At 43.0% G+C, this 14,802-nt stretch overlaps 1 protein-coding gene across 3 annotated transcripts in view; it reads right to left on the bottom strand.

Annotated features, from left to right (window-relative positions):
- The window catches only part of Dnajb14 (DnaJ heat shock protein family (Hsp40) member B14), a 40,095-nt gene extending 26,465 nt beyond the window's left edge, over positions 1-13,630 (bottom strand). Inside the window, exon 1 of one of the 3 annotated variants that reach the window (XM_021158079.2) lies at positions 13,107-13,630. In XM_021158079.2, the coding sequence (XP_021013738.1) occupies positions 13,107-13,239 (133 nt within the window). In that variant the 5' untranslated portion in view covers positions 13,240-13,630. Of the gene's footprint in view, positions 1-12,749; positions 13,039-13,106 lie in introns of those variants that run through there. The other 2 variants (XM_021158082.1, XM_021158081.2) reach the window with 2 other exon arrangements.
- Between the last annotated feature and the right edge of the window lie 1,172 nt (positions 13,631-14,802).

Here is a 14,802-nt window from a genome sequence, read left to right as displayed (position 1 = left end):
GGAGCTAAGACGAAAGGATGGACTATCCAGAGACTACCCCACCCAGGGATCCATCCCATAATCAGCCACCTATCCCAGACACTACTATATATGCCGGAAAGATTTTGCTGAAGGGACCCTGATATAGCTGTTTCTTGTGAGGCTATGCCAGTGCCTGGCAAATACAGAAGTGGATGCTCATAGTCATCTATAAGTTGGAACACAGGGCCCCCAATGGAGAAGCTAGAGAAAGCACCCAAGGAGCTGAAGGGGCCTGCAACCCTATAGGTGGAACAACAATATGAACTAATCAGTACCCCCAGAGCTCATATCTCTAACTGCATATGTTGCAGAAGATGGCCTAGTCAACCATCACTGGGAAGAGAGGCCCCTTGGTATTGCAAAGTTTGTATGCCCCAGCACAGGGGAATGCCAGGGCCAAGAAGCGGGAGTGGGTGGGTAGGGGAGCAGGGTGGAGGGAGAGTATAGGTCACTTTCAGGATAGCATTTGAAATGTATATAAAGAACATAGCTAATAAAAATAAATAAATATTTTTTTTTAAAAAGAGATGACTCAGCGGTTAAGAGCTCTGCCAGAGGGCCTTAGTTCAATTCCCAACAACCACATGGTGGCTCACAACCATCTGTAATGGGATCTGAGTTCCTCTTCTAGTGTGCATGAAGACAGAACACTCATATATAAAATAAATAAATGAATAAATAAATCCTTTTTTAAGAAAATGTAGATTGTTTTTCGCCAAGGGCAGGGGTCAGTGGGTCAGTGGGTCAGAGGAATGTGATAAGAGACAGGCATCCAATGAATCATTTTATTTCCAAGGTTTGGGAAGTGTTCCAGAATTATGGCAACAGTCCCACAATTTTTTGATTCCACTAAAAACCTATTTAACTGTGTACTTTAAATAAATCCATTATTTAGTATGTAAATTATAACAATAAAATAATTCTACATATATTATCATAGTTATATATTTAAAATTCCAGCTGCTGTTAGCAAATTTGCCAAAGCATAGCTATTTCTTATAGAAACTTCTATCATTTTCCATGGCTAACAATTAAGGGGCCATTTGACAATCTAATTGTAGGTGATATAGTAATCTATTTGTTATTAAGAAATAATAAGACATACCATATAGCTAACTTTCAGCCAGATTTCATCATGCATTTAATATAATCACAATGGAATCAGAATAGTATATGTAGCAGCAGTGATTCATAGCATGTAAATAGTAAAACTTAAAAAAAGAAAAACAAAACCCACAAATGTAGATTAAGCAATCCTCAAACCCCAAATCCTTTGTTCCTTGCTGTTGCAATAACAGGAACATACCACCCTGCCAGGCTTGGAATTTAAAATATAAATTTCTCTAAATCTCAAATAAAACCAAAGAGAATTAAGCAGTAAAGTCATAACCTCATGCACAAAATCCCCTAATATATGATGATGGGAATTAATCATCCACAGGTAAAAAGTTTTGTGTGGGTATTGAGTGTCTGTGTGAGAAGCAGAGAAGTGCAAGTGGCCATCTGCCAAGCTCATAGATTAAAAAAAAAAAAAAAATCACTTATCCAGACAAGAAAATACAGAAGAGGAATGGCTCACACACAAAAGAAACAAAATAACCAACGGGCATTACAGCCCACACTGAGGAAATGCACGAAAATGAATGGGTCTCACCCACTTATCATAGCAGGAGTGCCTGGGTCACACTTACAGTGAACTTCAGGAAACAGAATGCAGACTGGAAGGGAAGGCACAACAACAGCAGCAGCAGCAGCAACAGCAGCAACAGCAACAATAACAGCAGCAGCAACAACAATAGTAACAGCAATAATAACAACAGCAGCAACAATAGCAGCAGCAACAACAACAACAAATGAACAAGGAAACTGCAGAGAGAAATGGGGAGGACACCAGAAGGATTCTTTCCTAGCTAGATAGACATACTTTTAAATATTATACAAAACCAGGAAGATCTCTGTATATTGGAAAGGCTAAACAAACAAAGATTACATAAGTAATAGGTAAATAACTAAACAGGAAAAGAGAACAATCAAGTTCAAACACTATGCAAAGAGTTGGCATGTAAAAGGTAAAGAAATGTGATTTCTAAAGACCATCAGTGTCACCACAAATACTGGTCAAGCCAGCAGCTGACAGAGAGACACTGCTCTATAGGAAACAACAGTCAAAACTGCAACTAAGAAAGCATTGGAAACGTAATTGAGGAAAATATGTAATAAAAATATTAAAAAAAAAAAAAAAAAAAAAAAAAGAAATCACTTACCCAGACCACAGGGGAGAAAAATCCAGAAGAGTGAGGAACGGCTCAGCAGAAAAAGATGCTTGCTCAACAAGCCTGATCACCTGAGTTCAATTCCCAGAGCCATAGGAAAGGGGACGACACAGCAAACTCGAGACAGGGTTTCTCTGTATAGCCCTGGCTGTCCTGGAACTCACTTTGTAGACCAGGCTGGCCTTGAACTTAGAAATCCGCCTGCCTCTGCTTCCCAAGTGCTGGGATTAAAGGCGTGCACCACCACCGCCCGGCGACAGCCAACTCTTTAAAGTTGTCGTGCACACACATGTACACACACACAGGATAAATAAAAGAATATGAAATATCAAAGTGAGAGGGGGAGAATCCATCCAAAAAGACATGGTTGGCTGGGTGTGGAGGCACAGAAAGCAGAGCCACAAACAAGTAAAACTAACTCAAGGGCAGCCTTGTCTACACAAAAGCTAATAGTAAGACCATAACTAAAACATCCAAGACAAAGACAGCTAAATTGGACTTGAAGACGCACACCTGAAACACCAGAGCTTGGGAGGCTGAAGCAGGAGGGTCAAGTTTAAGGCCAGCCTGGACTATGCAACCCTGTCTTTAAAAATCTAAAATGCTAAGCTAGAAGGAACAAAGTTATTTAACAGTTCCACAGGTACTACACAGAGAAATAAGATGTCTGAAGGTTAGAAATTTTAAAAATGAAAAATAGAAAAACATTGAAGGAAGTGGTGAATACTGAATATAAAAAAGACAACACATGGAAAATAGAAAGCTTAAAGAAAAATATGGGAAATAAACCATAATTAGAAGACTTCTGACATATAAACAAAACATCTAAATGATATAATAAAGTATCAGAAATCCTAAAGTAAATGAAACCTGAGAAATAACAAAAACCAGAAAGTCAAACGCCTTCTACAGAGAAAACTTAGACTGTCCTCAGACTTTGCCTCTCATTGGCACGTGCACAAGACCCTGGTGTATTGTACTTGCTTACCAAGACAAGAAAGTGTGAGCTAATGACTCACTGACAGCGTGAGCCCTGACTATCTTCCTGACAGCATCTAGGATGACTGACATACAAGCTCTGAAGGGATTCTCCAGATGAGCTCAACTGGGGTAGGCAAAGCTGCTCTACCTATGGGCAGTGCTGTTTTGTGTGCTCAGGCCCTACATTCTATAAAAAGGTGAGAGCAAGGTGACCACTAGCATTCATCTCTCTCTGCTTCCTGACTGCAGATGCATGTGATACTGAGCAAGGTCAAGTCCCTGCTCCCACGTCTTCCCTGCTATGGTGCGCTTTCTCACGGACTTCTGAGCCCAAATAAACCCCCTGCCTTAAGTTGCTTCTGTTGGGTATTTTATCCCAGCAACATGCACAGTAACTTAATTCAGTCACCAAACTTCAACAGTAAAGTCACAAGTAAATTGTCTTTAGCATTCTAGAACTTGGGGAACACAGTTCCATAAACTCTCCCCATGACCCACTAGGAAACAAGCTTCAGAATTCCAAACCATATACCTTGGCATGAAACTGGTGGCAAACATCACATGGATACTTACTGAATTAAGAAGGAAGGACAGTTGAGAGAAGATAGTGTATAACAACACTGTAGTCTGATGCTATAAATCCTCTTCAAATATTCTTTAAATATTAGGCTAGAAAGTTATGGGATTACTCATTCCTCCTGTAGCTTTTGCCAGCTAAGGTTGACAGGGCCTACTGGCTTGGGCCAAGAAACATTTTTGGGGGATCAAACTGGCAGCCACTGCCAAACACATGGCTGAGACTGACATAGCCTGCATCTGTGTGATCAAGGAGTTGACTTACAATACACAAACACTAAAGTGGGAGCTAGGCTTCTCACTCAGTGAATAGCAGAGGAGACGCGGAAATAAAGATGTGGGTGTGGTGGTCTGAATAAGAATGGCCCCCACAGGTTCATTGTCTCTAGGGAGTGGCACCATTTGAAAGGATTAGAAGGATTGGTGTGGCCTTGTTGGTAGAAGTGTGTCACTGGCTTTGAGGGTTGAAAAGCCCATGCCAAGCCCCATGCCTTCTCTCTGCCAGCAGATCAGTGTGCAGCTCTCGGCTACTTCTCCAGCACTCTGCTTGCCATGTCTGTCTCCAGGCTCCCTGACACAATGACAATGGACTACCCCTCTAGACTGTAAGCAACTCCCCAAGTAAATGCTCTCTTACACGAGTTGCCATGGTCCTGGTTTCTTTGCACACATGTGTGCATGTGTATGTTACAGATACCAGAACATATATAAAAGTAACATAGCCATTAAATACAATGGAATGCCAACACAAACAACACACACACATACAAGTGTATACCTATATATTTCCCAGCTAGAAAGCAAAACAAAAACAAAACACCTACCTTTTTTTCTTTATAAGGGATACAGTGGGGTCCACCTACAGAATGTAAATGAACGCATGAACTACTGGCCTAGATGTGATTATTATGTGGTTACACACAGATGTCCTTATCTTATGGAATATATCCAGAATTATTCAGCAATGGGACAGCCTATCGACAACTACTCTAGTCATTTCAGGGGAAATAGACAAAGTGTATATATGTGTAAAACACAGGATGACTGTTTCATAAAAGCCTGAAGTCTAAGTTAACCATTTGTGAAGTACTTAGTACTCAGGAGAGCCTTGCCTTACTTTATAGTTGCCATTCCTTTTTTTTTTTTTTTAAGATTTATTATTTTATGTATATGAGTACACCATTACTCTCTTCAGACACACCAGAAAAGGGCATCAGACCTCATTACAGATGGTTGGGAGCCACCATGTGGTTGCTGGGAATTGAACTCAGGACCTCTAGAAGAGCAGTCAGTGCTCTTAACCTCTGAGCCACCTCTCCAGTCCTAGCTGCCATTACTTAACTACAGGGATAGGTCCTATAATGCTAGGAAGTGGTTTCACCACTGTGGGAACACGGAGTGTGTTTGCCCAAGCTCAGGTGCAGCTTTGCAAAATGATTAAAATGTATAAATGTGGAGAAAAACACTTTAAAGTGTTAAACTGTTTTTGATGATTATCCTGGCGGGTTAATACTGGGTACATTCTTCTGAAACTATGATGCACATGGTGCAACATGAAACAAGACAGCAATTCAAATGTAACCTGGGATCTCATGCGTTTTCAAGAGCAAGGTCTACAGTTAAAGAAGACAGAAACATAGGCTAAAAGTGTGTAAGCACCGAACTCTGAAAGCTTATGTTGACTGGGAAGGAATGATATACACTCAAAAGCCAACTACCTTTATAAAGACAAGATACTAGCTAGGCACAGCAGTGCATCATCTTTAATCCTAGCACTTACTAGACAGGCAGGCAGATCTCTGGAGTTCCAGGACGGCCAGCCTCAAAAAAACAAAGAAAACAAAACCAAACAAACAAAACAGACAGAGAGACATACACACACAAATACACACCCACAATGCATTTCCCAACGCTATGCTTTGAATAGAACCCCAAACAATGAACAACCTAGGTGGCAGTGTTCCTTGTACCTGTACCGTGATGCTGAAACACCATTTTTCCCTCAAAGAAAGCAAGATTATGAGACACAGGGCTGATTCCAGATCCAGCACAGGAAATATACAGAGGAAGCTGAAACACTGTTACACCAAAGAGCTGCATAACTAAAGACAGCTAAAAAGACATGTATAAGAACCAGGAGTCTTAATTGTTTATTATAAAGGGATTCCCACTAACCAAAGACATCAAAAATAACAAGCAGCTGTCTGGAGAGAAAGAGACCCAGGGCCTTTGCTTGAAAACAGAGAAAAGTAGCCAGGTGAGGTGATGCCCACCTTAATCCCAGCACTTAGTAAGCAGAAGCAGCCACATCTCTGTGAGTTCAAGGTCAGACTGGTCTCCCTATTGAATTCCAGGACAGCCACAGCTACACGTTAAGACCCTGTCTAAAAAAACAAACAAACAAACAAACAAAAACACACACACACACACACAAAACCCACCACCACTACCACCAAAACCGGATAAAACCAACTGTATTAGTCAGGGTTCTCTAGAGTCACAGAACTTATGGATAGTCTCTATATAGTAAGGGAATTTATTGATGACTTACATTCGGCAGCCCAATTCCCAACAATGGTTCAGTCGTAGCTGTGAATGGAAGTCCAAGGATCTAGCAGTTATTCAGTCTCACACGGCTAGCACTCGAAGGAGCGAGAGCCAGACTCCCTTCTTCCAATGTCCTTATATTGCAGAAGGTGTAGCCCAGATTAAAGGTGTGTTCCACCACACCTTTAATCCCAGCTGAAAGGTGTAGCCCAGATTAAACGTGTGTTCCTTAAACTCGGAGATTTAATCTTCTGGAATCCATAGCCACTATGGCTCAAGATCTCCATACCAAGATNCAGATAAGGATCTCCAAGCCTCCAGATAAGGGTCACTGGTGAGCCTTCCAATTCTGGATTGTAGTTCATTCCAAATATTAGTCAAGTTGACAACCAGGAATAGCCACTACACCAACCAAGACTTTATTTAGTATGTACCTCCAACATGAACTGAGTGCCTCTTTTTTTTTTTGGTTTTTCGAGACAGGAGACAGGGTTTCTCTGTGTAGCCCCGGCTGTCCTGGAACTCACTCTGTAGACCAGGTTGGCCTCGAACTCAGAAATCCGCCTGCCTCTGCCTCCCGAGTGCTGGGATTAAAGGCGTGCGCCACCACGCCCGGCTCCTGAGTGCCTCTTTACAGAAGTGTTTCAACTAAGAAATGAGGAAAATATTTGTAAAAGCTGTGGAGCTAGAGAAATGGTCATGTTGGATATTAACACGTGGCCACAAAAATTCTACGAACGGTAGAAGCACCATATGGGTGCTTGGAACTCCCGTTTCAGTGGATCTGAGACTATACCCTTCATGGGCCCCAGTATACACCTAACACATAGAAACTAATCCAAGCACACATATACATAAATAAGGAGATAAATCTTTTTAATTAAGCAAATGAAACTGAAACAAATTCTACTACTTTGGAACTCAAAATCCAGTTTTATTATCTTAAACGTGGGATTAGGAAAGCCTCTGTATTAACAATTTCTACACTTATGAGAAGATAAGGATTTATAATTATTATCTAGTTCTAGATGATAATGCGGGGATGGAGCTGGTACAATCAGGATGCTCTCTGTCAGCTCCGGGCCAGCCTGATCTACATAGTGAGTTCGGGGCAGCCAGAGCTATAAAATAGCGAGAGCCTATCACAATAAAAAACAAATAAATAAATAACATGTATCCATTCTCTTGCTAACATGCTGAAGGCATTCTTTTATAGCAATCAATATATATTCTAATCATCACTTCCACAGGTAAAATGCAGTGTGTTTTGTCAATTCTCACTCGTAGACATTTTCTCTCTCAAAAAAAAAAAAAAAATTGGTCATAATCATATAAATTTTACAATTAATTTAATTTTAAACATGCTTTACCTGTGAGTTAATTAATACAGAACACATTGCATGAACCTATAAAGGTCTTCTTTAAGGCGGGAAAAAGGGCTCAACAGTTAAGAGCACTGGTTGCTCCTCCAGAGAATCTGAGTTGGATTCCCAGGACCCAACAGCATGCTATCTTCTGTTCTACCCACGCATACACGTGTAGTCCCACCCAGACACATCCACAAATCTAAATAATGGTTTATTTAAAAGAAAACTGAGGCTCAAAAACAAATGGTGGGCCTGGAACCTAGCTAATCTGGTAGAGTGTGTGCCTAGCTGGCATAGAGTCAAGGCTGACCCCCAGCAATCTTTACATCATGTGTGGTGATGCACGCATCTAGCCTCCCAGCACTGGAGGAGTGGAGGCTGGAGCATCAGAAGATAATGATCACCCTCCCCTACCTATAGTGTTGGAGGCTAGATGTTATCTAAAAGCGAGGAGGAAGGGGGGGGGGGAGAGAGCGTGAACAAAGAAAGAGAAAAAAAGGGGGGAGGGAGAAAAAGGAAAAAAAAAATCAAACTATTGAAATTATACTGTCATCATTCTGCCCACTAGATGCTTAATTCTCCTCTAGACTGTCAATGCCATGGCAAAAGATTTTGTCCTATTACCACTTAATCCCTAAAACACTGCCAGTGGACTTGGGAGGTGGCTCAGCTCACAACTGTCTATAACTTCAGCTCAAAGGGATCCAGTATCCTCTTCCCATCTCTGAGGGCACTGGGCACACATGGTGCACAGACATGCAAGCAGGAAAAACATCCAAACAGGCAAAATACAACAAAAATTAAACACCGTGCTGCCTGGTGCAGCGTATAGCGCGTGTCTGATAAACATCTGTTGAATAAATATGCCCTCACTGTTTGGGTGAGAAGCCTGCAACTCCCAAGTGGAAATGGGTATCTAATGGACACAGTGCTGAGTCCAAATGCAAACTCTTTCTTCAGTGCGCACATCTCAAGTATCTCACTAATAACAGAAATTCCAAAGTCATTTTCCAACACTTAACTGGATAGTACAGGAATGATTGTTGTAAGTGTTCTTATCACTGAATTTTAATTAAGCCAACTAGGGAAAGAATGGAACGATCTTTAAGGAAATAGGTTGTATAATGATTCAGATGCACAGGATATTTTAAAGTCTCTTTTCAGTTTAGGTGAGACAAAGGGAGGAAAAATTTTCTATTTTGTATTAAATACAAAGTAATAGAACCAAAAAAAAAAAAAGACAGAAAAATATGTATCCTCTGTAGCACAGATGAAAATAAAGGGGCTACTTTAACTCTTGTGAAGCAGGGAGCATTTACAAATGATCCACGCAGTAAAATGAATGCATCCGAGTGGATGCTGAATGGCCTTTCCCCTGGTTGGTCATCTTTGATTCCAATTGCCTCTGTGTTCTTAAAAAGAATAAAATACACTCTTCTCTAAACAAACAAACAAGGACAACAACAACAAAAGCATACTTCTCAAACATGGTGGTGCCCTCATGCCTTTAATCTCAGCATCTTAGAGACTGGGTGGCCAGAGCAGGTGCTCTTTTGGGACTTAGCAGGCAGCCTGGTCTACATAGTGAGTTCTGGGCCAGCTAGGGCTACAGAGTGAGGCCTGTCTCCTGGGAGAGGGAGAGGGAGAGAGAGAGAGAGAGAGAGAGAAGAGAGAGAGAGAGAGAGAGAGAGAGAGAGAGAGAGAGAGAGAAGCTGTCAGTCAATCAGAAAGAGGAAGGATAGAAAAGAAAAAAAAATCTACACTTTACACAATCCCTATAGATTTGCTATGAAAATCTAAAGATTAGCCAGGCAGTGGTGACACACGCCTTTAATCCCAGCACTTGGGAGACAGAGGCAGGCGGATTTCTGAGTTCGAGGCCAGCCTGGTCTACAGTGTGAGTTCCAGGACAGCCAAGGCTACACAGAGAAACCCTGTCTCGAAAACAAACAAACAAACAAACAAACAGGAAAAAAGAAAAAAATCTAAAAATTAAAACTATGTGCTTAAAGCCTCACGGCAGTGAAGCTGAACCTCTCTCCCAAGTGTTAAACCACATCAATTAAACAAACCTACAAACGTAACTCAGAGGATGAGCATCTGCAATCCTTGCTAGTCAAAAGTGAAGACTCTCAGCTAGACCACGGAAAGCACGCCCATCTCAACATCAAACGTTTTCTCAGGAGAAGAGCTTGCCAGTTTATTGAAAGGTTTTATCAGATTTCCTTCTCACTTGATATGAAAATTTAAGACGACAGAAAGGCTGGAATTTGATCTTGTGGTCTCCCACTCATCACATCCATGGAAATGAACGATGGAAATGAACAGTCTAGGCAGACCCTAACCTATCCAGTCAGGTTCCTGAGCTATAGGTAAAATTCAGGAATAAAACTTCAAGTCACCCGAATGCACCAATTTCCTCCTATACAAGATCTTTATTAGGGTCTTTTCATGACTATTCCAGATTTCCCCCTCTCTTGAGTTCTTAAATTATTCCCATAAACATCTCCTGGGATACTCTGCAAAATATGGTTTTCACACAAGAGTCACATTGCTTTATTTTGGGTCACATCCACTCTTTGCTGTTATCTTCTATTTTGCTTGTAATTAAAGTGTAGAATGGCTTATAGAGACGGCAAAGTCTGTATTTGAACTGTTTTAGACTACTTCACAATGGTACCCTACCACTTTATTTGATGATTACCCCCTTAGAATCTCGTTGCCCCTGACTGTCTGTCTTCCATGCCTTCGCCTTCCCTACACCCATGACTTTCAGAGCCATAATTACCCTGCACTTTGACAGTGTCCTTTAGCAGACTCACTGGAGCTGCTTGCACAGTAGAAGCGTGGCCGCTGGAATCTGGGCACGATTTAAGGATTCTTAGATGACTGGACTTGTAAAATAGAAAAGATTCATTAGATGCTTTATATCAACTCATTCAGTCCTCTGCATACCCAGGATCAGTACACTGTACCTGCCACACAAACGACAAAAAGGCAAGGACTAGACACTGCGTGGAAAGCAGTTGGTGAAGAGCCAGGCCTTCAAAGCCAAGGTACCTCGCCCAGAGTACTTACTACTTTAATATTAAAAGTGTCCTTCCAAGAGCAGAAGACAACTGATTTAAATATATCTACATAGTAAAAGGGATCTACGGATAATTCCTGCTAATGATTTCTTGAATATGGCACCAAAAAGCTCAGACAACATAGCAAAACTTGACAAATGAAACAGACTACATAAAACTCAAGCCCCCAATGACAGTCCCCAGGGTAGAGAGATGAACAAATGAGTTCTGTAAAATATAAATGACAAAGACATAATGTCCAGAATATATAAAAGAGCCCTTATAACTCGATATCCATAACAACAGTCTGATTTTGTTGGATGGTTGATTGGGTTTTTTGGTTGGTTGGTTGGTTTTTTTGAGACAGGGTTTCTCTGTGTAGCCCTGGCTGTCCTGGAACTAGCTTAGATTGACTTTTAACTGAGCAAACAACTTAGGACTTTTCTCCCAAGAAAATACAAGTAGCCAAATGAAAAACTGTTTAACATCATTAATCATCAGAGAAATGCTATCAAAACTCCAGCGACCTGTCCCCATAGTCAATAGTGACTATCACCGCAAATAAAAAACGGAGCTGCCATGTTCTGCCAGACATTGGGAAGCTGGAACCACGCGGATCGTACAAAATGGTGCAGCCGCGCTGGAAAAACAATGTGCCGGTTCCTCAAAAATCAAAATTAGAATTACCATATGACCCAGGAATCCCACTTCTGGGTATATATGCAGAACTGAAATCAGGCTTGTAGACACTCATGCTCATAGGCACATTATTCAACACAAAAGAGGTGGAAGCAACCCAAACACCATTGACAGGTGACTAAATAAGAATTGGCGAAGGCTAGTGTCAAAGCTTAGACCTGTGCTCAATATCTACACTATGTGGGGAGAGACCTATTCCTCCGCACGCAGGCACGCACGCACACACGCTAAATAAATACCCTCCAAAAAGAAAAGGTGATATTAAATGTGTATGTGTACAGCCACACCTAGGCACACGGGCATATAAATAATAGAATACTGTTCAGCAATTTTAAAAAAGAAAATCTGTCGCGGGTTGCAATATGGATGAAATCTGAAGTTAGTAAGTAAATAAATAATGCAGACATGCAAAGTCAAATTCTGTACGATTTCACATAGATCAGGTACCAAATTAGACTAGTCATGAGAATGGACAGTAGCAAGGGAGCTACCAGGAGACAGGAGAGTACAGGGGGTTACTTAACTGGTTCAGTTTTGAGGGTGTAAGATAAAAAACAAAAAAATACAGATCCTGGAGTATGCAATTGAAAATACTTAACACTACTAAACTGTACACCTAAAAATGATTAAAATGATAATTTTTATTTCACACTTTTTACAATTAACTTTTCTTTCACTATCTTTTCCTGCCCTGTCGCAATGGTAACAAAAAGGTAAAGTGAAAATCAGCGGAGATAAAAGGCTTCAACGATGTAAAAAGAATTAAGAAAACAATAAATTAAAACAGGGGCCTGCTTATCAAGTTTCCTCTTAATCCTCTTAACCTGGAAATTCTTTCAACAACAGTTTAAATGCCATCCTATGGGCACGGGGGAACAAAAAGACAAAAACAAAAAACGGTAGTAAAGGCCTTGTAGAGATTAAAACTCAGTGCCTATTATGACTTTGCCCATTCTTATACGACCTTGGGCAAGGTATTTTCATTCATTTCATTCATTCATTCATTCATTCATTTGGCAAAAGTTTCTGCACATGGTCAAATAACACGGTACTCTTCTGAGGAATAAGAGGGGCATATAAAATACTAGGCACAACTCTTGGCGCTTTGTGAGTGTTGTGTTGACTGTAGAGTTAGACAATGAATAAGGTGAATTAAAGTAGGGTAAGTAAGTCCATAGCCTACTCTTTAGCGATGTACCGAACTTGCGGGTACTTACGGTGCCATATCAAACCAGACACTATTTAGGAATCATCAATAACTTCACCATCCCTTTCGAAAGTGGAGCTGTCTTGTAAGGGCTCTCTCCTTCTCCCTGGGAAAAGCAGTGTCATCTAAGGTATTCGAAGATACTTGCTTAAGGAACGGACAAATACAGAACCCGGGGATGGTGAAGCCCGAGAAGCCGCTGGAGTCCCCGCTCCTGACACTTCACAGGGGCCTAGGCTGATCTGGGGAGGGGACCCGTCACCCAGCACCCCACAGCGCCCCGCCGGTGTCCCTGAGTGCTGGAGCGGCCGCGGCCGGCGGGGCGCAGGGCGCGGGGGCCGTGGTCACGGCGGGGGCCGGGGCTCACCGCGCGCGGCCGGCAGCGGGTACAGCTTCTCGGCCTTCTGCAGGAAGCGCTGGGCCTTGTCGCGGTTGCCGGCGCTCAGGGCCTCGCGAGCGATCTGCACGCATTTCTCCGCCTCGTCGCGGTTGCCCTCCATGGCTCGCGCCTGCCTCGGTGTCCGCGGCCGCGCAGCTGCGAGGGGGGCCCGCCGCGGAGGAGGCGAGGCGGCCGGGCGGGGCACGGCGCGGCACGGCGCGGGGAGGAGCGGGCACCGCGGCGGCGGCCCGGCGACGGGCGGCCTCGCAGCTCCGCCTCCTCACGGCCGCCTCCCCGCCCCCCGCGGCCGCAGCGGCGCCTGCCGCGTCCCTCCCCGGCCTGGCGGACCGTAAAGCCGCCGCGGTAACCCGGGAGGGCGGGGAGGCCGCGGGTTGGCGGAGGGCGGACGCCCCGGCCCCTAAGCTCCGGTGTGGCCCGGAGCCCGCCTTCCGCGCCACCGGGGTGGAGACAGGGACCCTCAGGACCAGATCCACAAGGATCAGAGGCCCGGCCTCCTGGCCCTTAGGTATTGGGAAGCCCTGGGCCTCCGTCAGGGGGTGATTGCCTCATGGATTCGTCCTACAGGCGCTTCCTGCTTTGGATCTGGAGCCCTGGAACCCCCAACCCCCGGAGTTCCCCAGCCCTTCTCAGGGGCACATTCTGACCCACACCTCTCCTGCTACCTGGCAGGTACAATGCAGCTCTTTGGGTTAAAGCAGCTGTAAGGCAGGAAGTTCTTTCATCCACATAGGCTGCTTAAGCACCTCCTTTTCTCATGTTTGATTCGCTCCAGGAATTATGATACATGTCTTAAGGCTCAGGGAGGGGAAAGGGGTCAATGGGGTCAATAGTAATGGAACATGCCTGGCATGAATCAAGACGTGACTAGCATTTCTCACCTGTGTCTGGTCACTAAAAGCAAATTATCTATATCCAAAGTTCATTCCCTGGAGGTACTTTCGTTATACCCTGAGGGTCTCTGTACTTGTGTCCCACCTTAGGATACAGGCCCTTCCACATTACAGTTAACTGTCCACTGGGGGGGGGGGGCAGGGGGGATGACACCAGCTACCTCTAGCTTCTGCCAAAGTTTTAAGACCCTAAGAGGTCATATGATACAAAGAAACAACAAAAGTACCACGGGGTTATGACTACAGATGCACTGTTTAATTAGTAAGCAGAGAATGTACTTGTTGCTGAGTGAGATCTAAGGTTAAGTCCCGATTATTAAGCAAGTTTAAAGCTAGTTTGGGATATGACCTTTATTGAGCTTATCCANCAGAGTGGAAACAATGTCTGTACAAAACCAAATGCTTGTTACTATAACTTCTGCATCACAATTAAAATCCAAACAGTTTTTTAAAAACAGTCAACTCAATCAAAACCCACTACTTCAGAATCAATAGCTTCTTTGAAGCCACAGTAACACTTAAATATGGTTAAGACTCGAATGCAGAAATTTGGTTGGTTGGAAGGCTAATTAAGCCTCCAACTTGCTCAAATAGAATTACAAAAAGGCAAAATTGTGTTTTTCACAGAGATACAGTCCACTGGAATCACCAACACTGGACAGCTGTTAAGAATATTTAGAGTCCTGAGATAATAAGGAATCCAGGCATCCTTAGACAGTCTTCTGTTGTCCTTTCTTCCCAATCAGCGATTTGTGGATGTGTGGGATGACACC

Source organism: Mus caroli, chromosome 3 (assembly GCF_900094665.2).
Source record: "Mus caroli chromosome 3, CAROLI_EIJ_v1.1, whole genome shotgun sequence".
Classification (NCBI taxonomy): Eukaryota; Metazoa; Chordata; class Mammalia; order Rodentia; family Muridae; genus Mus; species Mus caroli.
The sequence above is the reverse complement of the archived record's forward strand: the minus strand, read 5'-3'. Positions and strand labels throughout refer to the sequence as shown.